Raw genomic sequence first — 26715 nt, forward strand, 5'->3', positions numbered from 1 at the left:
TAGCCTGGTGGAACCAGCCTGATCACTGTGTTACCATATAATGTCCAGGGCATAACCTAGCCTGGTGGAACCAGCCTGATCACTGTGTTCACCATATAATGTCCAGGGCATAACCTAGCCTGGTGGAACCAGCCTGATCACTGTGTTCCCATATAATGTCCAGGGCATAACCTAGCCTGGTGGAACCAGCCTGATCACTGTGTTCACCATATAATGTCCAGGGCATAACCTAGCCTGGTGGAAACAGCCTGATCACTGTGTTCACCATATAATGTCCAGGGCATAACCTAGCCTGGTGGAACCAGCCTGATCACTGTGTTCTCCATATAATGTCCAGGGCATAACCTAGCCTGGTGGAACCAGCCTGATCACTGTGTTACCATATAATGTCCAGGACATAACCTAGCCCGGTGGAACCAGCCTGATCACTGTGTTCACCATATAATGTCCAGGGCATAACCTAGCCTGGTGGTCCAGCCTGATCACTGTGTTACCATATAATGTCCAGGGCATAACCTAGCCTGGTGGAACCAGCCTGATCACTGTGTTCCCATATAATGTCCAGGGCATAACCTAGCCTGGTGGAACCAGCCTGATCACTGTGTTACCATTCTATCTTATGATATCTGAGGTGAAATAGAAAGGTGAAGGCAGCGATTGGTTCCACCAGGTTAAATCATAACCACCATTGATAATGGAATCAGTGATGTGTGTGTGACCGACCAGTATCTCTGAGCTGATCTACGCTGCTATGCCCATCAACGGGGCTCTGGCAAAGACCTCACCTCTTGCCTGCTCACCAACGGTCGTCAATGGGGAGAACTGAATTAGCCTCACCTCTTGCCTGCTCACCAACGGTCGTCGATGGGGAGAACTGAATTAGGTCAAATTAAGTAGAATTAGACAGGTCTAGTCTGACTTCAACATAGTACCTGTTAGTGTGGCAGATATTACCAATCCTAATAGAACAGAGACTATGTGTTTATGTATAGTGTATTCTCCTTTCCCCCTTCTGATAACCAGGTGGCGAATCGCATCTCTGCATGTCTGGCAGACATATCAGTGTGGATGACGGATCACCACCTCAAGCTGAACCTTGGCAAGACGGAGCTGCTCTTCCTCCCGGGGAAGGACTGCCCGTTCCATGATCTCGCCATCACGGTTGACAACTCCGTTGTGTCCTCCTCCCAGAGTGCGAAGAGCCTTGGCGTGACCCTGGACAACACCCTGTCGTTCTCCGCTAACATCAAGGCTATGACCCGATCCTGTAGGTTCATGCTCTACAACATTCGGAGAGTACGACCCTGCCTTACACAGGAAGCGGCACAGGTCCTAATCCAGGCACTTGTCACCTCCCGTCTGGATTACTGCAACTCGCTGTTGGCTGGGCTCCCTGCCTGTGCCATTAAACCCCTACAACTCATCCAGAATGCCGCAGCCCGTCTGGTGTTCAACCTTCCCAAGTTCTCTCACGTCACCCCGCTCCTCCGCACACTACACTGGCTTCCAGTTGAAGCTCGCATCTGCTACAAGACCATGGTGCTTGCCTACGGAGCTGTGAGGGGAACGGCACCTCCGTACCTTCAGGCTCTGATCAGTCCCTACACCCAGGCGAGGGCATTGCGTTCATCCACATCTGGCCTGCTGGCCCCCCTACCTCTGCGGAAGCACAGTTCCCGCTCAGCCCAGTCAAAGCTGTTCGCTGCTCTGGCACCCCAATGGTGGAACAAGCTCCCTCACGACGCCAGGACAGCGGAGTCACTCACCACCTTCCGGAGACACTTGAAACCCCACCTCTTTAAGGAACACCTGGGATAGGATAAAGTAATCCTTCTAACCCCCCCCTGATCGCCTGGTCAGTGTGTCTCTGATCGCCTGGTCAGTGTGTGTCTCTGATCGCCTGGTCAGCTCACCTCCATTCCCCTAGCTCTGTTGACCAGACAGTAGACTTCAGTCAGGACCATCATCCCACCACGCTCCTACACAGGGACAGGGAGAGACAGGGACAGGGAGAGACAGGGACAGAGAGAGAGACTGAGACAGACATATTTAACCTACAAGAAGGCCAAATCTACACTGGAGTTGATTACCAATAAGACATTGAAAGTTCTGGAGTGGCGTAGTGATCAACAACTAACTTGACAGAGCGTGAAGAATTTTTTTTAAAGAATAATGGACAAATACTGTACAGTCCGTGTGGAAAGCTCTTAGATTTACCCAGAAAGACTCACAGCTGTAATTGCTGTCAAAGGTGTTTCTAACATGTATACTTACAGTATCTAATCGAGATATATTAGCGTTTTATTTTTCATTAATACATAAAAAAAAATTTACATTACTTTTTCTTCCACTTTCACATTGTGTAGATCATTGACAAAAAATGACAATTAAATACATGTTAACCCCACTTTGTAACACAAAATGTGAACGCTTATGATTTTCACTGTGCTATCCTCCAGAGTATACGGTGAAAACTCTTCATGTTTAAGGTCGATGTCCGTGCCCCCGCGGAAATTTAATTAGCGTAATACATAAATCCCCATCAAAATCCATCAGTTTAAACTAGAGATATGTTTTCTTGCATTGGAATGCGTCTCAATCCACCGCATCCTCTGATGTCACACTTCCTGCGGTGAAAGGTGACGGAGCTAGAGCGGTGTTTGTCAGACCATGAGACATCCCCAAAAATCGGTCTTCTCACAAAATACGTCTGTAGCGTCGGAACGGTTTGGCCTACAAAACTATCGAGACTATGAGACTCTCACGAACACAATGGTGTTCTCCGTTTTCCTCTACGACCCCCAAAAGCATCTTGGGATTGGTCTGAAGTCGGTACCGCCGATCTGCCAACTTCTGTCTTTAGCATCCGAACAGTTTGGGCTTCATATTAATACGTCTCTCACGAACATGGTCGGTTGTTTTGTTTAGTGACAGAAATAAGGGATTAAATACATGTAAAAAAAAAAGTTTCCTGATCTTTCTCATCTCTCTCAGATATAGAACAGACACTTCAGAACTAACTTCCTTTAGATTTTTTTAGGGGGGGGGGGGGGACTATCTGTTGTTCCATGTAGTGAATCTGTTATTCAATGTGTTTGTATGGGCTAATAGCAGTAAGGACTATCTGTTGTTCCATGTAGTGAATCTGTTATTCAATGTGTTTGTATGGGCTAATAGCAGTAAGGACTATCTGTTGTTCCATGTAGTGAATCTGTTATTCAATGTGTTTGTATGGGCTAATAGCAGTAAGGACTATCTGTTGTTCCATGTAGTGAATCTGTTATTCAATGTGTTTGTATGGGCTAATAGCAGTAAGGACTATCTGTTGTTCCATGTAGTGAATCTGTTATTCAATGTGTTTGTATGGGCTAATAGCAGTAAGGACTATCTGTTGTTCCATGTAGTGAATCTGTTATTCAATGCGTTTTTATGGGCTAATAGCAGTAAGGACTATCTGTTGTTCCATGTAGTGAATCTGTTATTCAATGCGTTTTTATGGGCTAATAGCAGTAAAGGCCAAAACAAATTGGGATCAAATTTATATTTTTATACTTAAAAAGGGACTTAAAATTCTAAATCAAATAGCAAAATGATCCTTGGTATGACCTTCTTAAAACAATTCCATATAGCTTAGTAGACCCCCCCACCGGCTTAGACTGTTATGGGTTAAAGGGATAGTTCAGGATTTTGGCAATGGTCCTTTATCTACCTCCCCAGAGTCAGATGAACCCGTTCATGCCATTTTTATGTCTCTGCGTTCAGTTTGAAGGAAGTTGCCAACTAGCGTTAGCGCAATTGCTAACTACAGTGCCTTCACACCCCTTCACTTTTTCCAAATGTTGTTGCGTTACGGTCTGAATTTAACATTGATTACAATTTAGATGTTTTGTCACAGGCCTACACAAAAATACCCCGTAATGTCAAAGTGGAATTATGTTTTTAGAATCTTTACAAATTAATTAAAAATCTAAACAGAAATGTCTTGAGTCAATAAGTATTCAACCTCTTTGCTATGGCAAGCCTAAATAAGTTCAGGAGTAAAGATTTGCTTACCAAGTCACAAGATAAGTTGCACGGACTAGTGTTTAACATGATTTTTGAATGACTACCTCATCTCTGTACCACACACATACAATTATCTGTAAGGTCCCTCAGTCGAGCAGTGAATTCCCTCCCTCCCTCCCTCCCCTCCCTCCCTCCCTCCCTCCCCTCCCTCCCAGAACCTCCCCTCCATCCCTCCCCTCCCTCCCTACCTCTAGTGGTGCCAGCAGCATGTCTCCCCTCCCTCCCTCCCTCCCTCCCTACCTCTAGTGGTGCCAGCAGCATGTCTCCCCTCCCTCCCTCCCTACCTCTAGTGGTGCCAGCAGCATGTCTCCCCTCCCTCCCTCCCTCCCTACCTCTAGTGGTGCCAGCAGCATGTCTCCCCTCCCTCCCTCCCTACCTCTAGTGGTGCCAGCAGCATGTCTCCCCTCCTCCCTCCCTCCCTACCTCTAGTGGTGCCAGCAGCATGTCTCCCCTCCCTCCCTCCCTCCCTCCCTCCCTCCCTACCTCTAGTGGTGCCAGCAGCATGTCTCCCCTCCCTCCCTCCCTACCTCTAGTGGTGCCAGCAGCATGTCTCCCCTCCTCCCTCCCTCTAGTGGTGCCAGCAGCATGTCTCCCCTCCTCCCTCCCTACCTCTAGTGGTGCCAGCAGCATGTCTCCCCTCCTCCCTCCCTCCCTACCTCTAGTGGTGCCAGCAGCATGTCTCCCCTCCCTCCCTCCCTCCCTCCCTCCCTCCCTACCTCTAGTGGTGCCAGCAGCATGTCTCCCCTCCTCCCTCCCTCCCTCTAGTGGTGCCAGCAGCATGTCTCCCCTCCTCCCTCCCTACCTCTAGTGGTGCCAGCAGCATGTCTCCCCTCCCTCCCTCCCTCCCTCCCTACCTCTAGTGGTGCCAGCAGCATGTCTCCCCTCCCTCCCTCCCTCCCTCCCTCCCTCCCTCCCTCCCTCCCTCCCTCCCTCCCTCCCTCCCTACCTCTAGTGGTGCCAGCAGCATGTCTCCCCTCCTCCCTCCCTCCCTACCTCTAGTGGTGCCAGCAGCATGTCTCCCCTCCCTCCCTCCCTCCCTCCCTCCCTCCCTACCTCTAGTGGTGCCAGCAGCATGTCTCCCCTCCTCCCTCCCTCCCTACCTCTAGTGGTGCCAGCAGCATGTCTCCCCTCCCTCCCTCCCTCCCTCCCTCCCTCCCTCCCTACCTCCCTCCCTACCTCTAGTGGTGCCAGCAGCATGTCTCCCCTCCCTCCCTCCCTACCTCTAGTGGTGCCAGCAGCATGTCTCCCCTCCTCCCTCCCTACCTCTAGTGGTGACAGCAGCATGTCTCCCCTCCCTCCCTCCCTCCCTCCCTACCTCTAGTGGTGCCAGCAGCATGTCTCCCCTCCCTCCCTCCCTACCTCTAGTGGTGCCAGCAGCATGTCTCCCCTCCCTCCCTCCCTACCTCTAGTGGTGCCAGCAGCATGTCTCCCCTCCCTCCCTCCCTACCTCTAGTGGTGCCAGCAGCATGTCTCCCCTCCCTCCCTACCTCTAGTGGTGCCAGCAGCATGTCTCCCCTCCCTCCCTACCTCTAGTGGTGCCAGCAGCATGTCTCCCCTCCTCCCTCCCTACCTCTAGTGGTGCCAGCAGCATGTCTCCCCTCCTCCCTCCCTACCTCTAGTGGTGCCAGCAGCATGTCTCCCCTCCCTCCCTACCTCTAGTGGTGCCAGCAGCATGTCTCCCCTCCTCCCTCCATACCTCTAGTGGTGCCAGCAGCATGTATCCCCTCCCTCCCTCCCTCCCTCTAGTGGTGCCAGCAGCATGTCTCCCCCCCCTCCCTCCCTACCTCTAGTGGTGCCAGCAGCATGTCTCCCCTCCTCCCTACCTCTAGTGGTGCCAGCAGCATGTCTCCCCTCCCTCCCTCCCTACCTCTAGTGGTGCCAGCAGCATGTCTCCCCTCCCTCCCTACCTCTAGTGGTGCCAGCAGCATGTCTCCCCTCCCTCCCTCCCTACCTCTAGTGGTGCCAGCAGCATGTCTCCCCTCCCTCCCTACCTCTAGTGGTGCCAGCAGCATGTCTCCCCTCCCTCCCTCCCTACCTCTAGTGGTGCCAGCAGCATGTCTCCCAGCTGCTTGGCCAGCTGTAGGTGATAGTGGGTTCCAGAACCGTGCGTCTCCCTGGTAACAGGGTTGGCTATACCCATACTGAGCAGGTAGGATTTGAACCGGATCGTCTGGTAGAGAGAGAGAGAGAGAGACAATATAGAAGTGTTAAGTTGAACAGACAGTTTGTGTGTGTGTGTGTGTGTGTTTTGGTTGTACTAAAGTCCTCAGAAGGACAGTAAAAGAAGGACATTTCACCACAAGGAAAGGTTAGGGGTTAAGGGTTAGGGGTTAAGGGTTAGGGAAAATATGATTTTGAATGGGAATCAATTGTTTGGTCCCCACAAGGATAGTAAAATAAACGTGTATGTGTGTGTGTGTGTGTGTGTGTGTGTGTGTGTGTGTGTGTGTGTGAGTTTGAGTGTGTGTGTGTGTGTGTGTGTGTGTGTGTGTGCGCTAACCGGATCATCTGGTAGAGAAAACAGACCGAGCGATATTAGGCCCAGACAGAGTACTGATTCATTCATTAGTTGACGTTGAGGGAATTTCGGTGTCTTTGCCAACTGGATGTCTGGTTACTGCCAGTTCTGTCTTAGTGGACAGGCTACTGTGAAGATCTATCAAGATGGAGTCTGTCTGTCTGTGTGTGTAGCACCAGCTAAATCCATAGTAGGTAAGTCTGTACTGCCAGGGTTCTTCAATTCCGGTCCTGGAGGGCCGAAACACTTCTGTTTTTTATTTCTACCTGGTAGTTAATTGCACTCACCTGGTGTCCCAGGTCTGAATTAGCCCCTGATTAGAAGGAGAGGATGAAAAACAGAGGTGTTTCGGCCCTCCAGGACCGGAATTGAAGAACCCTGCTGTACTGTTTGGAGGACACACACAGGTGTCCCTTCAACTGCCTGTCTGCAATTCTCTGTCCCCCTCTACCTCGCAGTCAGCACACACCTCTCTGTGTCCTACACGGATGTGTGTGTGTTTGGGTTGGTTCTTCAAATCCTTGTTGGGACCTAAAATCCCCACGAGGATAGTAAAACAAGGAAGGTCCTCCCTGGTGGGGACATTTCCCACGTCCCCATGAGGACAAATGCTATTTTTAAGCTTAGAGGGTAAGGGTTACAATTAGGGTTTGGGTAAGAGGTTTAGGAGTTAGGTTCAAATCAAATCAAATTGGCCACATGCGCCGAATACAACAGGTGCAGACATTACAGTGAAATGCTGACTTACAGTCGTGGAGACGCAACTAAATTATTACATGATCTACAAAAATATAATAGGCTGGATTCTCACAATAAAAAAAACAACGGGTCATTTGATTATGTTAAGATCATAACAGCCCTCAACTACTGCTCTCAACATCATCATTACTCTCCCAATAATCATCTAGCAATTCTAACTGGTGACCTTTGCACCTCACACAATAGGCTGAATCACTGCCCTCATCATCATAATAATAATAATAATAATAATAATAATAATAATAATAATAATAATAATATGCCATTTAGCAGACGCTTTTATCCAAAGCGACTTACAGTCATGCGTGCATACATTTTTGTGTATGGGTGGTCCCGGGGATCGAACCGACTACCTTGGCGTTACAAGCGCTGTGCTCTACCAGCTGAGCTACAGAGGACCACGCCCTCATCATCAACGCCCTCATCATCAACACCCTCATCATCAACGTCCTCAATCCTCTCTACTTAACAAATCCTCAAATCTGAGAGTTAACATGGACCACATAAAACAGTGCAGACAAATTGAACATGGTTCATTCATAACATGATTCATTCATAACAATGGAGAGAAAGTTTCTATTGCGAAGTGACGAGATGTGCCACTCGCGTGAGCGCCATTTCTCAAAACGAGTGACAATTGGTACATTTTGACAGTTGAAAGACAACCTTGGCAATATTCTAAACTTTAAAATAGGTAGTTTCAAGTAAGAAAGATTGAATCTCTGAGGTCCGTCTCCCAGACTGTCACCAGTCGTAGCAACCTATCCTCCTTATTTATGTTTAGAAAACAAATGTAAAGGCCAAAAATTGTGGGGGAATACCACTAATGTTTATGCAACATAGTAAATCACCCTAAGAAATCACCCATTTTTTATTTCAATTAGACAATCTACAATAGAAATGGTCCCCCCCTAGTCTTCAACAATCTACAATAGAAATGGTCCCCCCTAGTCTTCAACAATCTACAATAGAAATGGTCCCCCCTAGTCTTCAACAATCTACAATAGAAATGGTCCCCCCTAGTCTTCAACAATAGAAATGGTCCCCCATAGTCTTCAACAATCTACAATAGAAATGGTCCCCCCTAGTCTTCAACAACCTACAATAGAAATGGTCCCCCCTAGTCTTCAACAATCTACAATAGAAATGGTCCCCCCTAGTCTTCAACAATCTACAATAGAAATGGTCCCCCCTAGTCTTCAACAATCTACAATAGAAATGGTCCCCCCTAGTCTTCAACAATCTACAATAGAAATGGTCCCCCCTAGTCTTCAACAATAGAAATGGTCCCCCATAGTCTTCAACAATCTACAATAGAAATGGTCCCCCCTAGTCTTCAACAATCTACAATAGAAATAGTCCCCCCTAGTCTTCAACAACCTACAATAGAAATGGTCCCCCCTAGTCTTCAACAATCTACAATAGAAATGGTCCCCCCTAGTCTTCAACAATCTACAATAGAAATGGTCCCCCTAGTCTTCAACAAACTACAATAGAAATGGTCCCCCCTAGTCTTCAACAATAGAAATGGTCCCCCCTAGTCTTCAACAATAGAAGTGGTCCCCCCTAGTCTTCAACAAACTACAATAGAAATGGTCCCCCCTAGTCTTCAACAATCTACAATAGAAATGGTCCCCCCTAGTCTTCAACAATAGAAATGGACCCCCCTAGTCTTCAACAATAGAAATGGTCCCCCCTAGTCTTCAACAATCTACAATAGAAATGGTCCCCCCTAGTCTTCAACAATCTACAATAGAAATGGTCCCCCCTAGTCTTCAACAATCTACAATAGAAATGGTCCCCCCTAGTCTTCAACAATCTACAATAGAAATGGTCCCCCCTAGTCTTCAACAATAGAAATGGACCCCCCTAGTCTTCAACAATAGAAGTGGTCCCCCCTAGTCTTCAACAAACTACAATAGAAATGGTCCCCCCTAGTCTTCAACAATCTACAATAGAAATGGTCCCCCTAGTCTTCAACAATCTACAATAGAAATGGTCCCCCCTAGTCTTCAACAATAGAAATGGTCCCCCATAGTCTTCAACAATCTACAATAGAAATGGTCCCCCTAGTCTTCAACAATCTACAATAGAAATGGTCCCCCTAGTCTTCAACAATCTACAATAGAAATGGTCCCCCCTAGTCTTCAACAATAGAAATGGTCCCCCCTAGTCTTCAACAATAGAAATGGTCCCCCCTAGTCTTCAACAATCTACAATAGAAATGGTCCCCCCTAGTCTTCAACAATCTACAATAGAAATGGTCCCCCCTAGTCTTCAACAATCTACAATAGAAATGGTCCAGGTAGTGGTGTTAGTAGTTACTGTTTCTCATCTATTAACTACATTTGAAGAATGTGTGTTATTCTTGTATTTGTATGGAACAATAGCAGCAATTCATTCAATTGGGGGATGCAAGGGGGCACGGGATGTTCCCACATGATGAAAGGGGTGCCTGACAAAGGTTTGGGAACCACTGACCTAACCTAGCTGAGCAGATACTAAGACCATAACCCTGCGGTCTAGGGACTTAACCACATTACACTGGACCCATCATACTACTATGGCTGACCCTGTAAAACAACACATTACACTGGACCTATCATACTACTATGGCTGACCCTGTAAAACAACACATTACACTGCACCTATCATACTACTATGGCTGACCCTGTAAAACAACACATTACACTGGACCTATCATACTACTATGGCTGACCCTGTAAAACAACACATTACACTGGACCTATCATACTACTATGGCTGACCCTGTAAAACAACACATTACACTGGACCTATCATACTACTACGGCTGACCCTGTAAAACACCACATTACACTGCACCTATCATACTACTATGGCTGACCCTGTAGAACAACACATTACACTGCACCTATCATACTACTATGGCTGACCCTGTAAAACAACACATTACACTGGACCTATCATACTACTAGGGCTGACCCTGTAAAACAACACATTACACTGCACCTATCATACTACTATGGCTGACCCTGTAGAACAACACATTACACTGGACCTATCATACTACTATGGCTGACCCTATAAAACAACACATTACACTGCACCTATCATACTACTATGGCTGACCCTATAAAACAACACATTACACTGCACCTATCATACTACTATGGCTGACCCTGTAAAACAACACATTACACTGGACCTATCATACTACTATGGCTGACCCTGTAAAACAACACATTACACTGGACCTATCATACTACTATGGCTGACCCTGTAAAACAACACATTACACTGCACCTATCATACTACTATGGCTGACCCTGTAAAACAACACATTACACTGGACCTATCATACTACTATGGCTGACCCTGTAAAACACCACATTACACTGGACCTATCATACTACTATGGCTGACCCTGTAAAACAACACATTACACTGGACCTATCATACTACTATGGCTGACCCTGTAAAACAACACATTACACTGGACCTATCATACTACTATGGCTGACCCTGTAAAACAACACATTACACTGCACCTATCATACTACTATGGCTGACCCTGTAAAACAACACATTACACTGGACCTATCATACTACTATGGCTGACCCTATAAAACAACACATTACACTGGACCTATCATACTACTATGGCTGACCCTGTAAAACACCACATTACACTGGACCTATCATACTACTATGGCTGACCCTGTAAAACAACACATTACACTGGACCTATCATACTACTATGGCTGACCCTGTAAAACAACACATTACACTGGACCTATCATACTACTATGGCTGACCCTGTAAAACAACACATTACACTGCACCTATCATACTACTATGGCTGACCCTGTAGAACAACACATTACACTGCACCTATCATACTACTATGGCTGACCCTGTAGAACAACACATTACACTGGACCTATCATACTACTATGGCTGACCCTGTAAAACAACACATTACACTGGACCTATCATACTACTATGGCTGACCCTGTAAAACAACACATTACACTGGACCTATCATACTACTATGGCTGACCCTGTAGAACAACACATTACACTGGACCTATCATACTACTATGGCTGACCCTGTAGAACAACACATTACACTGCACCTATCATACTACTATGGCTGACCCTGTAAAACAACACATTACACTGCACCTATCATACTACTATGGCTGATCCTGTAAAACAACACATTACACTGCACCTATCATACTACTATGGCTGACCCTGTAAAACAACACATTACACTGGACCTATCATACTACTATGGCTGACCCTGTAAAACATTAGGAATAATGTGCCAATTGGGATGCAGAAAATGCAAGGTGGTGATGGAGATCGGACCTACCTCATCCTCTGTGATGTCTCCCTGCTTGTCTTTGATTTTGTTGGCGATGGACCTGGACAGCTCCACCATCTCCTTCGCCTAACGAAAGACACACACACACACACACACACATCGTTTTTATCATGAGTGATAGGGTGTGTAAGATTTCAAATGTGTTCATCACACATCGTAAATAAACGTTAACACTTAAAACCAGGGTCAATCTGGCGTTATAGACCAGGGTCAATATGGCGTTATAGACCAGGGTCAATATGGTGTTATAGACCAGGGTCAATATGGCGTTATAGACCAGGGTCAATATGGTGTTATAGACCAGGGTCAATATGGTGTTATAGACCAGGGTCAATATGGTGTTATATGGTGTTATAGACCAGGGTCAATATGGTGTTATAGACCAGGGTCAATATGGTGTTATAGACCAGGGTCAATATGGCGTTATAGACCAGGGTCAATATGGTGTTATAGACCAGGGTCAATATGGCGTTATAGACCAGGGTCAATATGGCGTTATAGACCAGGGTCAATATGGTGTTATATGGTGTTATAGACCAGGGTCAATATGGCGTTATAGACCAGGGTCAATATGGCGTTATAGACCAGGGTCAATATGGTGTTATAGACCAGGGTCAATATGGTGTTATAGACCAGGGTCAATATGGCGTTATAGACCAGGGTCAATATGGCGTTATAGACCAGGGTCAATATGGTGTTATAGACCAGGGTCAATATGGTGTTATAGACCAGGGTCAATATGGTGTTATAGACCAGGGTCAATATGGTGTTATAGACCAGGGTCCATATGGCGTTATAGACCAGGGTCAATATTGCGTTATAGACCAGGGTCAATATGGCGTTATAGACCAGGGTCAATATGGCGTTATAGACCAGGGTCAATATGGCGTTATAGACCAGGGTCAATATGGCGTTATAGACCAGGGTCAATATGGTGTTATAGACCAGGGTCAATATGGTGTTATAGACCAGGGTCAATATGGCGTTATAGAACAGGGTCAATATGGTGTTATAGACCAGGGTCAATATGGCGTTATATGGTGTTATAGACCAGGGTCAATATGGCGTTATAGACCAGGGTCAATATGGTGTTATATGGTGTTATAGACCAGGGTCAATATGGTGTTATATGGTGTTATAGACCAGGGTCAATATGGTGTTATAGACCAGGGTCAATATGGTGTTATAGACCAGGGTCAATATGGTGTTATAGACCAGGGTCAATATGGTGTTATAGACCAGGGTCAATATGGCGTTATAGACCAGGGTCAATATGGTGTTATAGACCAGGGTCAATATGGTGTTATATGGTGTTATAGACCAGGGTCAATATGGTGTTATAGACCAGGGTCAATATGGCATTATAGACCAGGGTCAATATGGCGTTATAGACCAGGGTCAATATGGTGTTATAGACCAGGGTCCATATGGTGTTATAGACCAGGGTCAATATGGTGTTATAGACCAGGGTCAATATGGCGTTATAGACCAGGGTCAATATGGCGTTATAGACCAGGGTCAATATGGTGTTATATGGTGTTATAGACCAGGGTCAATATGGTGTTATATGGTGTTATAGACCAGGGTCAATATGGCGTTATATGGTGTTATAGACCAGGGTCAATATGGCGTTATATGGCGTTATAGACCAGGGTCAATATGGCGTTATAGACCAGGGTCAATATGGTGTTATATGGCGTTATAGACCAGGGTCAATATGGTGTTATAGACCAGGGTCAATATGGCGTTATAGACCAGGGTCAATATGGCGTTATAGACCAGGGTCAATATGGCGTTATAGACCAGGGTCAATATGGCGTTATAGACCAGGGTCAATATGGCGTTATAGACCAGGGTCAATATGGTGTTATATGGCATTATAGACCAGGGTCAATATGGCGTTATAGACCAGGGTCAATATGGCGTTATAGACCAGGGTCAATATGGCGTTATAGACCAGGGTCAATATGGCGTTATAGACCAGGGTCAATATGGTGTTATATGGCGTTATAGACCAGGGTCAATATGGTGTTATAGACCAGGGTCAATATGGTGTTATATGGTGTTATAGACCAGGGTCAATATGGTGTTATATGGGGTTATAGACCAGGGTCAATATGGTGTTATATGGTGTTATAGACCAGGGTCAATATGGTGTTATATGGTGTTATAGACCAGGGTCAATATGGTGTTATAGACCAGGGTCAATATGGCGTTATATGGTGTTATAGACCAGGGTCAATATGGTGTTTGAGGCTTGCACATGGAATATTACTAGTTTACAACTCTCTTACCTTCACCATCAGCTTACTGAGGTCCTCAAAGGCCTGAGGGGGAATGGGTGAGTGAGTGAGAGAGAGAGAGAGAGAGAGAGAGAGAGAGAGAGAGAGAGAGAGAGAGAGAGAGAGATCACGAAAAAAAACAATGCAAGCATGAGAGTAGTACAATATCAGATTAACCCTAACCCTCACCACAGATGCAGTGCATTCAGAAAGTATTCAGACCCCTTCACTTTTTCCACATTTACGTTAAAACGTTATTCTAAAATTGATTTAAATGTTTGTTTTTTTCACCCTCAATCTACATACACCCCATAATGACAAAGCAAAAACAGGTTATACCCTTTTGTAACATTTACATAAGTATTCAGACCCTTTACTCAGTACTTTGTTGAAGCACCTTTGGCAGCGATTACAGCCTCGTGTCTTCTTGGGTATGACGCTACAAGCTTGGCACACCTGTATTTGGGGAGTTTCTCCCATTCTTCTCTGCAGATCCTCTCAAGCTCCGTCAGGTTGGATGGGGAGCGTTGCTGCAAAGCTATTTTCAGGTCTCTTTAGAGATGTTAGATCGGGTTCAAGTCCGGGCTCAGGCTGGGCCACTCAAGGACATTCAGAGACTTGTCCCAAAGCCACTCCTGCGTTGTCTTGGCTGTGTGCTTAGGGTCATTGTCCTGTTGGAAGGTGAACCTTTGCCCCAGTCTGAGGTCCTGAGCAATCTGGAGCAGGTTTTCATCAAGGATCTCTGTACTTTGCTCTGTTCATCTTTCCCTCGATCCTGACTAGTCTCCCAGTCCCTGCCGCTGAAAAACATCCCCACAGCATGATGCTGCCACCACCATGGTTCACCGTAGGGATGGTATTGGCCAGGTGATGAGCGGTGCCGGGTTTCATCCAGACGTGACGCTTGGCATTCAGGCCAAAGAGTTCAATCTTGGTTTTATCAGACCAGAGAATCTTGTTTCTCATGGTCTGAGAGTCTTTTAGGTGCCTTTTGGCAAACTCCTAGCGGGCTGTCATGTGCCTTTTACTGAGGAGTGGCTTCTGTCTGGCCACTCTACCTTGTCCTTCTGGAAGGTTCTCCCATCTCCACAGAGGAACCTTAGAGCTCTGTCAGAGTGACCATCGGGTTCTTGGTCACCTCCCTGACCAAGGCCCTTCTCCCCCGATTGCTCTGTTTGGCCGGGTGGCCGTTCTAGGAAGAGTCTTGGTGGTTGCAAACTTCTTCCATTTAAGAATGATGGAGGACACTGTGTCCTTGGGGACCTTCAATACTGCAGAAATGTTTTGGTACCCTTCCCCAGATCTGTGCCTTGACACAATCCTGTCTTGGAGCTCTACGGACAATTCCTTCGACCTCATGGCTTGGTTTTTGCTCTGAAATGCACTCTCAACTGTGGGACCTTATATAGACAGGTGTGTGCCTTTCCAAATCATGTCCAATCAATTGAATTTACCACAGGTGGACTCCAATCAAGTTGTAGAAACATCTCAAGGATGATCAATGGAAACAGGATGCACCGGAGCTCAATTTCGAGTCTCATAGCAAAGGGTCTGAATACTTATGTAAATAAGGTATTTCTGTTTACATTTTTTCTAAATTTGCAAAAATGTCTAAACCTGTTTTGTGTGTAGATTGATGAGGAAAAACATTTATTTAATCCATTTTAGAATAAGGCTGTAACGTAACAAAATGTGGAAAAGGTGAAGGGGTCTGAATACTTTCCGAATGCACTGTATACCATTTAAAAGCCATTCCAGTATCCCCCCGCCTCTGTAGCTGCCTCCAACCACACAGTCTTTTACATTTTAGTCATTTTAGCAGATGCTCTTATCCAGAGCGACTTACAGTTAGTGAGTGCATACATTTTTTCATACTGGTCCCCCTTGGGAATCGAACCCACAACCCTGGCGTTGCAAGCGCCATGCTCTACCAACTGAGCTACACAGGACTAGTCTTGTGGGACTTCTAGTTTTATTTCTATTCAGGGTAATGTTCCTAAAATGCAATAAAAGACTTTAGAGCACATCAATGGGGAGGTCTTTGAGAGCCAAACACAATGGATTCTCCCCATTGAATCCATTCCGTTCACTTCTCTCTCTCCTTCCCTCTGCCCGTCTCTCTCCTTCCCTCTGCCCGTCTCTCTCCTTCCCTCTGCCCGTCTCTCTCCTTCCCTCTGCCCGTCTCTCTCCTTCCCTCTGCCTGTCTCTCTCTCCTTCCCTCTGCCCGTCTCTCTCCTTCCCTCTGCCTGTCTCTCTCTCCTTCCCTCTGCCCGTCTCTCTCCTTCCCTCTGCCTGTCTCTCTCTCCTTCCCTCTGCCTGTCTCTCTCTCCTTCCCTCTGCCCGTCTCTCTCCTTCCCTCTGCCTGTCTCTCTCTCCTTCCCTCTGCCCGTCTCTCTCCTTCCCTCTGCCCGTCTCTCTCCTTCCCTCTGCCTGTCTCTCTCTCCTTCCCTCTGCCCGTCTCTCTCCTTCCCTCTGCCCGTCTCTCTCCTTCCCTCTGCCCGTCTCTCTCCTTCCCTCTGCCCGTCTCTCTCCTTCCCTCTGCCCGTCTCTCTCCTTCCCTCTGCCCGTCTCTCTCCTTCCCTCTGCCCGTCTCTCTCCTTCCCTCTGCCTGTCTCTCTCTCCTTCCCTCTGCCTGTCTCTCTCTCCTTCCCTCTGCCCGTCTCTCTCCTTCCCTCTGCCTGTCTCTCTCTCCTTCCCTCTGCCCGTCTCTCTCCTTCCCTCTGCCTGTCTCTCTCTCCTTCCCTCTGCCTGTCTCTCTCTCCTTCCCTCTGCCCGTCTCTCTCCTTCCCTCTGCCTGTCTCTCTCTCCTTCCCTCTGCCCGTCTCTCTCCTTCCCTCTGCCTGTCTCTCTCCTTCCCTCTGCCTGTCTCTCTCTCCTTCCCTCTGCCTGTCTCTCTCTCCTTCCCTCTGCCCGTCTCTCTCCTTCCCTCTGCCCGTCTCTCTCCTTCCCTCTGCCCGTCTCTCTCCTTCCCTCTGCCCGTCTCTCTCCTTCCCTCTGCCCGTCTCTCTCCTTCCCTCTGCCCGTCTCTCTCCTTCCCTCTGCCCGTCTCTCTCCTTCCCTATGCCTGTCTCTCTCCTTCCCTCTGTCTGTCTCTCTACCCTATCTCTCCATCCTCTACCTTTCTCACCTCTGAGATGTTTTTGTCTGTCTCTTTCCTCCTCTCCTCTATCTTCCTCTCAATGCCGACGATCCCCACCGCCCGCGTCCTTCCTGTCTGCAGGACGACCGGAGAGGAGAGACGTTATTTACACACACGCACACACATAAAAACATCAGAATCACCAAGAGAGAATCATATCAATAGAATCACAGCGAGAGAATCATATCAATAGAATCACAGAGAGAGAATCACAGCGAGAGAATCACAGCGAGAGAGAATCACAGCGAGAGAATAAAAGAGAGAGAGAATCACATAGACAGAATCAGCGAGAATCACAGAGCGAGAATGACAGAGAATCAGAGCGAGAAACACAGAGAGAATCACAGAGTGAATCACAGAGAGAGAGAATCACAGAGAGAGAGAGAGTGAATCACAGAGAGAGAGAATCACAGAGAGAGAGAATCACAGAGAGAGAATCACATATAGAATCACAGAGCGAGAATCAGAGAGAATCACAGAGTGAGAATCACAGAGAGAATCAGAAAGAAACAGAGAATCACAGAATCACATAGAGAAAATCCCATAGAGAGAATCAAAGAGAGCGAGAATCAAAGAGAGCGAGAATCAAAGAGCGAGAATCACAGAGCGAGAATCACAGAGCGAGAATCACAGAGCGAGAATCACAGAGCAGAGAATCGAAGAGAATCGAAGAGAATCGAAGAGAAGAGAAGAGAAGAGAAGAGAAGAGAAGAGAAGAGAAGAGAAGAGAAGAGAAGAGAAGAGAAGAGAAGAGAAGAGAAGAGAAGAGAAGAGAAGAGAAGAGAAGAGAAGAGAAGAGAAGAGAAGAGAAGAGAAGAGAAGAGAAGAGAAGAGAAGAGAAGAGAAGAGAAGAGAAGAGAAGAGAAGAGAAGAGAAGAGAAGAGAAGAGAAGAGAGAAGAGAGAGAGATTAGCTCAATTAGCTATACTTAAACTCTTTAACATCATCCTTAGCTCTGGCATCTTCCCCAATATCTGGAACCAAGGACTGATCAACCCAACCCACAAAAGTGGAGACAAATTTGACCCCAATAACTACCGTGGGATATGCGTCAACAGCAACCTTGGGAAAATCCTCTGCATTATCATTAACAGCAGACTAGTTCATTTCCTCAGTGAAAACAATGTACTGAGCAAATGTCAAATTGGCTTTTTACCAAATTACCGCACGACAGACCACGTATTCACCCTGCACACCCTAATTGACAAACAAACAAACCAAAACAAAGGCAGTCTTCTCATGCTTTGTTGATTTCAAAAAAGCTTTTGACTCAATTTGGCATGAGGGTCTGCTATACAAATTGATGGAAAGTGGGGTTGGGGGGAAAATATACGACATTATAAAATCCATGTACACAAACAACAAGTGTGCGGTTAAAATTGGCAAAAAACACACACATTTCTTTCCACAGGGCCGTGGGGTGAGACAGGGATGCAGTTTAAGCCCCACCCTCTTCAACATATATATATCAACGAATTGGCGAGGGCACTAGGACAGTCTGCAGCACCCGGCCTCACCCTACTAGAATCTGAAGTCAAATGTCTTCTGTTTGCTGATGATCTGGTGCTTCTGTCACCAACCAAGGAGGGCCTACAGCAGCACCTAGATCTTCTGCACAGATTCTGTCAGACCTGGGCCCTGACAGTAAATCTCAGTAAGACAAAAATAATGGTGTTCCAAAAAAGGTCCAGTTGCCAGGACCACAAATACAAATTCCATCTAGACACCGTTGCCCTAGAGCACACAAAAAACTATACATACCTCGGCCTAAACATCAGCGCCACAGGTAACTTCCACAAAGCTGTGAACGATCTGAGAGACAAGGCAAGAAGGGCCTTCTATGCCATCAAAAGGAACATAAAATTTGACATACCAATTAGGATCTGGCTAAAAATACTTGAATCAGTTATAGAACCCATTGCCCTTTATGGTTCTGAGGTCTGGGGTCCGCTCACCAACCAAGAATTCACAAAATGGGACAAACACCAAATTGAGACTCTGCATGCAGAATTCTGCAAAAACATCCTCCGTGTACAACGTAAAACACCAAATAATGCATGCAGAGCAGAATTAGGCCAATACCCGCTAATTATCAAAATCCAGAAAAGAGCCATTAAATTCTATAACCACTTAAAAGGAAGCGATTCCCAAACCTTCCATAACAAAGCCATCACCTACAGAGAGATGAACTTGGAGAAGAGTCCCCTAAGTAAGCTTGTCCTGGGGCTCTGTTCACAAACACAAACAGACCCCACACAGCCCCAGGACAACAACAACAACAACAACACAACTAGACCCAACCAAATCATGAGAAAACAAAAAGAGAATTACTTGACACATTGGAAAGAACAAACAAAAAAACAGAGCAAACTAGAATGCTATTTGGCCCCAGAATACCTGACCACTGTGACTGACCCAAACTTAAGGAAAGCCTTGACTATGTACAGACTCAGTGAGCATAGCCTTGCTATTGAGAAAGGCCGCCGTAGGCAGACCTGGCTCTCAAGAGAAGACAGGCTATGTGCACACTGCCCACAAAATGAGGTGGAAACTGAGCTGCACTTCCTAACCTCCTGCCAAATGTATGACCATATTAGAGACACATATTTCCCTCAGATTACAGCGATCCACAAAGAATTCGAAAACAAACTTAATTTTGATAAACTCCCTTATCTACTGGGTGAAAAACCACAGTGTGCCATCACAGCTGCAAGATTTGTGACCTGTTGCCACAAGAAAAGGTCAACCAGTGAAGAACAAACACCATTGTAAATACAACCCATATTTATGTTTATTTATTTTCCCATTTGTACTTTAACTATTTGCACATTGTTACAACACTGTATATATACATAATATGACATTTGAAATGTCTTTATTCTTTTGAAACTTCTGAGTGTAATGTTTACTGTTAATATTTATTGTTTATTTCACTTTTGTTTACTATCTACTTCACTTGCTTTGGCAATGTTAACACACGTTTCCCATGCCAATAAAGCCCTTAAATTGAATTGAAATTGAATTGAGAGAGAGAGAGAGAGAGAGAGAGAGAGAGAATCACAGAGAGAGAGAATCACAGAGAGAGAGAGAGAGAGAGAGAATCACAGAGAGAGAATCACAGAGAGAGAGAGAGAGAGAGAATCACAGAGAGAGAGAGAGAGAGAATCACAGAGAGAGAGAGAGAGAGAATCACAGAGAGAGAATCACAGAGAGACAGAGAGAGAGAGAGCGAGAGACAGAGAGAGAGAGAGAGAGAGAGAGAGAGAGAGAGAATCACAGAGAGACCCTGGTTACTGATCAAAACCTTTGAAAAAGTACAGGCTCAGTGAGCACAGCCTTGCCATTGAGAAGGGTAGACACAGGAAAACCTGTCTCCCTGTAGAGGAAAGGCTGTGCAACCACTGCACCACAGCAGAACCTGAGACAGAGCTGCATTTCCTGACAAAATGTAAAAAATAGAAAACAATTAGATTGTGTCATTTCCCCAAATTTGAAACCGTTTTTCAAGGTTTCAAAGACCTCTCTGATGAGAATAGGCTACCCGTCCTGTTGGGAGAGGACACAGAGAGATGTGGGTTTGCAGCGCACTACATTGCTGCCTGCCATTAGATGAGGGACAGTGTCTGACAGACCAACCAACCTGCACATGCCCTCTATATTGTTATTGTTCAATGGTTATTTTGACCCTTGGTTATTGATGTTACTGTTGTCCTGTTGACAATATTGATTATTATTATTTTAATTATGTTGATATTGTAAATATCCAAAGTAAGCTTTGGCAATATGTACATTGTTACGTCATGCCAATAAAGCAGATTGAATTGAATTGAGAATCACAGAGAGAATCACAGAGAGAGAGATTCACATGGACGTGTTTGAATTGGAGGGATGCAACACTAACCCCCCCTACTCCGCAAATGCACTTCCGAGTTGTGCTGATGTGCTGTTTGCTGCGACTTGGCTACCTGCCAAACTCTTCATTTTTTACTTTTAATAACCGTTTAATCAAAACTCTGCATTTAACACATTTAGAGAGAGCGAATCACGAGAGAATCACAGAGAGAATCACAGAGAGAGAGAATCAAACACAGAGAGAGAAAGAATCACAGAGAGAGAGAGAGAAAATCAAACACAGAGAGAGAAAGAATCACAGAGAGAGAGAATCACAGAGAGAGAGAGAGAGAGCGAGAATCACAGAGAGAGAGAGAATCAAACACAGAGAGAGAAAGAATCACAGAGAGAGAGAGAGAGAATCACAGAGAGAGAGACAGAATGCCTTGAAGAGGTCTGAACCAAAACAACACACATAAAACAACAATAGTCAGTCAGGGAGAGGAAGGAAGGAAAGGGCTTAGCTGCCCTGTCCCCCGCCCCATGTATTAACAACTAGGTGCCATAAGGCAAGGAGAGGAAGGAACGGGGTTAGCTCAGGAACAACAGCCCTGTATATTAACAACTAGGTGCCATAAGGCAGGGAGAGGAAGGAACGGGGTTAGCTCAGGAACAACAGCCCTGTATATTAACAACTAGGTGCCATAAGGCAGGGAGAGGAAGGAAAGGGGTTAGCTCAGGAACAACAGCCCTGTCCCCCGCCCCATGTATTAACAACTAGGTGCCATAAGGCAAGGAGAGGAAGGAACGGGGTTAGCTCAGGAACAACAGCCCTGTATATTAACAACTAGGTGCCATAAGGCAGGGAGAGGAAGGAAAGGGGTTAGCTCAGGAACAACAGCCCTGTCCCCTGCCCCATGTATTAACAACTAGGTGCCATAAGGCAAGGAGAGGAAGGAACGGGGTTAGCTCAGGAACAACAGCCCTGTATATTAACAACTAGGTGCCATAAGGCAACAGTCAGAAATATGAACTCCCTAGTCAACATCATACATTACCTCCCTAGTCAACATCATATACTGAAAAAATATAAACGCAACATGTAAAGTGTTGGTCCCATGTTTCATGAGCTGAAATAAAAGATCCCAGAAATGTTCCATACGCAAAAAAAGCGTATCCTTGTTAGTGAGCATTTCTCTTTTGCCAAGATAATCCATCCACCTGACAGGTGTGGCATATCAAGAAGCTGATTAAACAGCATGATCATTACACAGGTGCACCTTGTGCTGGGGACAAAAAAAGGCCACTCTAAAATGTGCAGTTTTGTCACAACGCCACAGATGTCTCAAGTTGAGGGAGTGTGCAATTGACATGCTGACTGCAGGAATGTCCACAAGAGCTGTTGCCAGATAATTTAAAGTTCATTTCTCTACCATAAGCCGCCTCCAACGTCGTTTTAGAGAATTTGGCAGTATGTCCAACCGGACTCACAACTTCAGACCATGTGTAACCACGCAAGCCCAGGACCTCCACATCCGGCTTCTTCACCTGCGGGATCGTCAGGAGTATTTCTGTCTGTAATAAAGTCCTTTTGTGGGGAAAAACTCATTCTGATTGGCTGGGCCTGGCTCCCCAGTGGGTGGGCCTATGTCCTCCCAGGGCCCACCCACCCATGGCTCCGCCCCTACTCAGGCATGTGAAATCCATAGATTAGGGCCTAATTTATTCATTTAAATTGACTGATTTCCTTATATGAACTGTAAAATCAGTAAAATCGTTGAAATTGTTGCGTTTATATTTTTGTTCATTATATATTAAAATCCTTAAGAGTCTAAGTAGCATAACTAAATCCCCATCAAAATCCATCAGTTTAAGCTAGAGATCTCAGGTTGTTTGAATGGGCTGCGTCTCAATCCACCACTATTCCGGGCCTTCCGCATCTGCGGTGGAAGGTGACCGAGCTATGGCGGAAATCGGTCTTCTTACTACGAAAACGCCTGTAGCGTCCGAACGGCCTACATACTATTATGACCACTCTATGGAAAGGGGATACTCTCACGAACACAATGGTTTTTCACTACGACCCCCGTGAAGGTAACCCATACCAACGAATGGAAGTATGGAGGTAGTTTTGTGCCAACAAAAATATAGATCATATAAATATTTCCTGATATTTCTTATATCTACTAGATATAGGACATACACTTCAAAACCTTATTCCTTATGATTTCTTTTTTTTACTGTATTTTTTGCTATTTATGAAAGTGTTATTCAATGCATTTCTATAGGCTATAGTAGTAAAGACCAAATTCTATATTTTAAAATTGGTGATACCTAGAGGGGTCCTAAAATGCTAAATCAAGTAGCTAAATTATCCATGGTATGAGCATCTTAAAACAATTCCATATGTCAGCTTAGTACCCCCCCACACAGACACTGTTAGAGTTTAACTCCCTAGTCAACATCATATATTAACTCCTTAGTCAACATCATATATTAACTCCCTAGTCAACATCATATATTAACTCCCTAGTCAACATCATATATTAACTCCTTAGTCAACATCATATATTAACTCCTTAGTCAACATCATATATTAACTCCCTAGTCAACATCATATATTAACTCCCTAGTCAACATCATATATTAACTCCCTAGTCAACATCATATATTAACTCCTTAGTCAACGTCATATTTTAACTCCTTAGTCAACGTCATATATTAACTCCTTAGTCAACGTCATATACACTGCTCAAAAAAATGAAGGGAACACTAAAATAACACATCCTTGATCTGAATGAATGAAATAATCTTATTAAATACTTTTTTCTTTACAAAGTTGAATGTGCTGACAACAAAATTACACAAAAATTATCAATGGAAATCAAATTGATCAACCCATGGAGGTCTGGATTTGGAGTCACCCTCAAAATTAAAGTGGAAAACCACACTACAGGCTGATCCAACTTTGATGTAATGTCCTTAAAACAAGTCAAAATGAGGCTCAGTAGTGTGTGTGGCCTCCACGTGCCTGTATGACCTCCCTACAACGCCTGGGCATGCTCCTGATGAGGTGGCGGATGGTCTCCTGAGGGATCTCCTCCCAGACCTGGACTAAAGCATCAGCCAACTCCTGGACAGTCTGTGGTGCAACGTGGCGTTGGTGGATGGAGCGAGACATGATGTCCCAGATGTGCTCAACTGGATTCAGGTCTGGGGAACGGGCGGGCCAGTCCATAGCATCAATGCCTTCTTCTTGCAGGAACTGCTGACACACTCCAGCCACATGAGGTCTAGCATTGTCTTGCATTAGGAGGAACCCAGGGCCAACCGCACCAGCATATGGTCTCACAAGGGGTCTGAGGATCTCATCTCGGTACCTAATGGCAGTCAGGCTACCTCTGGCGAGCACATGGAGGGCTGTGCGGCCCCCCAAAGAAATGCCACCCCACACCATGACTGACCCACCGCCAAACCGGTCATGCTGGAGGATGTTGCAGGCAGCAGAACGTTCTCCACGGCGTCTCCAGACTCTGTCACGTCTGTCACGTGTGCTCAGTGTGAACCTGCTTTCATCTGTGAAGAGCACAGGGCGCCAGTGGCGAACTTGCCAATCTTGGTGTTCTCTGGCAAATGCCAAACGTCCTGCACGGTGTTGGGCTGTAAGCACAACCCCCACCTGTGGACGTCGGGCCCTCATACCACCCTCATGGAGTCTGTTTCTGACCGTTTGAGCAGACACATGCACATTTGTGGCCTGCTGGAGGTCATTTTGCATGGCTCTGGCAGTGCTCCTCCTGCTCCTCCTTGCACAAAGGCGGAGGTAGCGGTCCTGCTGCTGGGTTGTTGCCCTCCTTTATTTTTTTGAGCAGTGTATTAACTCCTTAGTCAACATCATATATTAACTCCCTATTCAACATCATATATTAACTCCTTAGTCAACATCATATATTAACACCCTAGTCAACATAATATATTAACTCCCTAGTCAACATCATATATTAACACCCTAGTCAACATCATATATTAACTCCCTATTCAACATCATATATTAACTCCTTAGTCAACATCATATATTAACTCCCTAGTCAACATCATATATTAACTCCTTAGTCAACATCATATATTAACTCCTTAGTCAACATCATATATTAACTCCCTAGTCAACATCATATATTAACTCCTTAGTCAACATCATATATTAACTCCTTAGTCAACATCATATATTAACTCCTTAGTCAACATCATATATTAACTCCTTAGTCAACATCATATATTAACTCCTTAGTCAACATCATATATTAACTCCCTAGTCAACATCATATATTAACTCCGTAGTCAACATCATATATGCATCACACAGGGATGATTTCTGTATTTTGAAAGTTACATATCTTGAAAACTTCACAAGCAAAACACTAATGTTCTTGTGGCTGAATGGAAACAAGTCCCTGCTGCAATGTTCCAACATCTAGTGGAAAGCCTTCCCAGAAGAGAGGAGGCTGTTATAGCAGCAAAGGGGGACCAACTCTGTATTAATGACCATGATTTTGGAATGAGATGTTCGACGAGCAGGTGTCCTCATACTTTTGGTCATGTAGTGTATGTCAGTCACTGATAGTCAGTCAGTTAGATTGGTAAATTAGTCTAGCGTCCAGATATCTAAATTTATAATCATGGTGGAATTACCGGCCGGGGGATCATCATTGATTTGGTTAGTCAGTCTCACTCAGATATCATATTAAAAACTGCAAACATTTCTCTCCACACTATGGCAAAATGTGTAGAATTGCAGTAAACTTGCTTTAAAACTCGAAAACTAAAAACATTATCTCCGCTGTCAAAGGGGGGGCTGCTAAAATGTTTTGCTCGCAATGTGGGGGGGGGGGGGGGGGGGGGATTATGCAATGTGTGTGTGGGGGGGGGGGGGGTATGCAAGCGTTTTTTATGACTGACGAGATTTGTTCAAATCTAACAATTTACTTCCCCCAAATTATGCAAACTGCCCTATAGACCGATAAGCATGACCGGTCAAATGTATTTTCGGTGATTAACCGTTAGTTAACATCCCTAGCTGAAACAGTGCCACTGTATGGCTGGGTGTCTTTGCATCTCAGTCACATTAAATCAGAATATAAGCGTTGCTTTACCAACAGAGCCACACAGGGCCATAACAGAATAGAGTAGAGTAGAGAAGAGTGGAGAAGAGAAGAGAAGAGAAGAGTGGAGAAGAGTAGAGAAGAGTGGAGAAGAGAAGAGAAGAGTGGAGAAAAGTGGAGAAAAGTGGAGAAGAGTGGAGAAGAGTGGAGAATAGTAGAGAAGAGTAGAGAAGAGTAGAGTGGAGAAGAGTAGAGAAGAGTAGAGAAGAGTAGAGAAGAGTAGAGAAGAGTGGAGAAGAGAAGAGTGGAGAAGAGTAGAGAAGAGTGGAGAATAGTAGAGAAGAGTAGAGAAGAGTAGAGAATAGAATAGTGGAGAAGAGTAGAGAAGAGTAGAGTGGAGAAGAGAAGAGTGGAGAAGAGTGGAGAAGAGTGGAGAAGAGAAGAGTAGAGAAGAGAAGAGTGGAGAAGAGTGGAGAAGCGTAGAGAAGAGTAGAGAAGAGTGGAGAAGAGAAGAGTGGAGAAGAGAAGAGTAGAGAAGAGAAGAGTGGAGAAGAGTAGAGAAGAGTAGAGAAGAGTAGAGTGGAGAAGAGAAGATAAGAGTGGAGAAGAGTGGAGAAGAGCAGAGTAGAGAAGAGTAGAGAAGAGTAGAGA

The 26715-nt window shown here is 45.4% G+C and overlaps 1 protein-coding gene across 1 annotated transcript in view; it reads right to left on the minus strand.

The window, feature by feature from the left end:
• Nucleotides 1-1875: 1875 nt before the first annotated feature.
• Nucleotides 1876-26715, minus strand: part of LOC311123597 (vacuolar protein-sorting-associated protein 36) — a 33956-nt gene continuing 9116 nt past the window's right edge. The window contains exons 6-10 of the mRNA XM_084197834.1: nucleotides 17124-17210; nucleotides 14009-14041; nucleotides 11703-11780; nucleotides 6101-6235; nucleotides 1876-1979 (exon numbers count right to left, since the gene is read on the minus strand). Of these exons, the coding sequence (XP_084053960.1) occupies nucleotides 1905-1979; nucleotides 6101-6235; nucleotides 11703-11780; nucleotides 14009-14041; nucleotides 17124-17210 (408 nt within the window). The 3' untranslated portion in view covers nucleotides 1876-1904. The remainder of the gene's footprint in view (nucleotides 1980-6100; nucleotides 6236-11702; nucleotides 11781-14008; nucleotides 14042-17123; nucleotides 17211-26715) is intronic.

The sequence above is a fragment of the Coregonus lavaretus genome, assembly GCF_964263955.1.
Source record: "Coregonus lavaretus genome assembly, contig: HAP1_SCAFFOLD_400, whole genome shotgun sequence".
Classification (NCBI taxonomy): Eukaryota; Metazoa; Chordata; class Actinopteri; order Salmoniformes; family Salmonidae; genus Coregonus; species Coregonus lavaretus.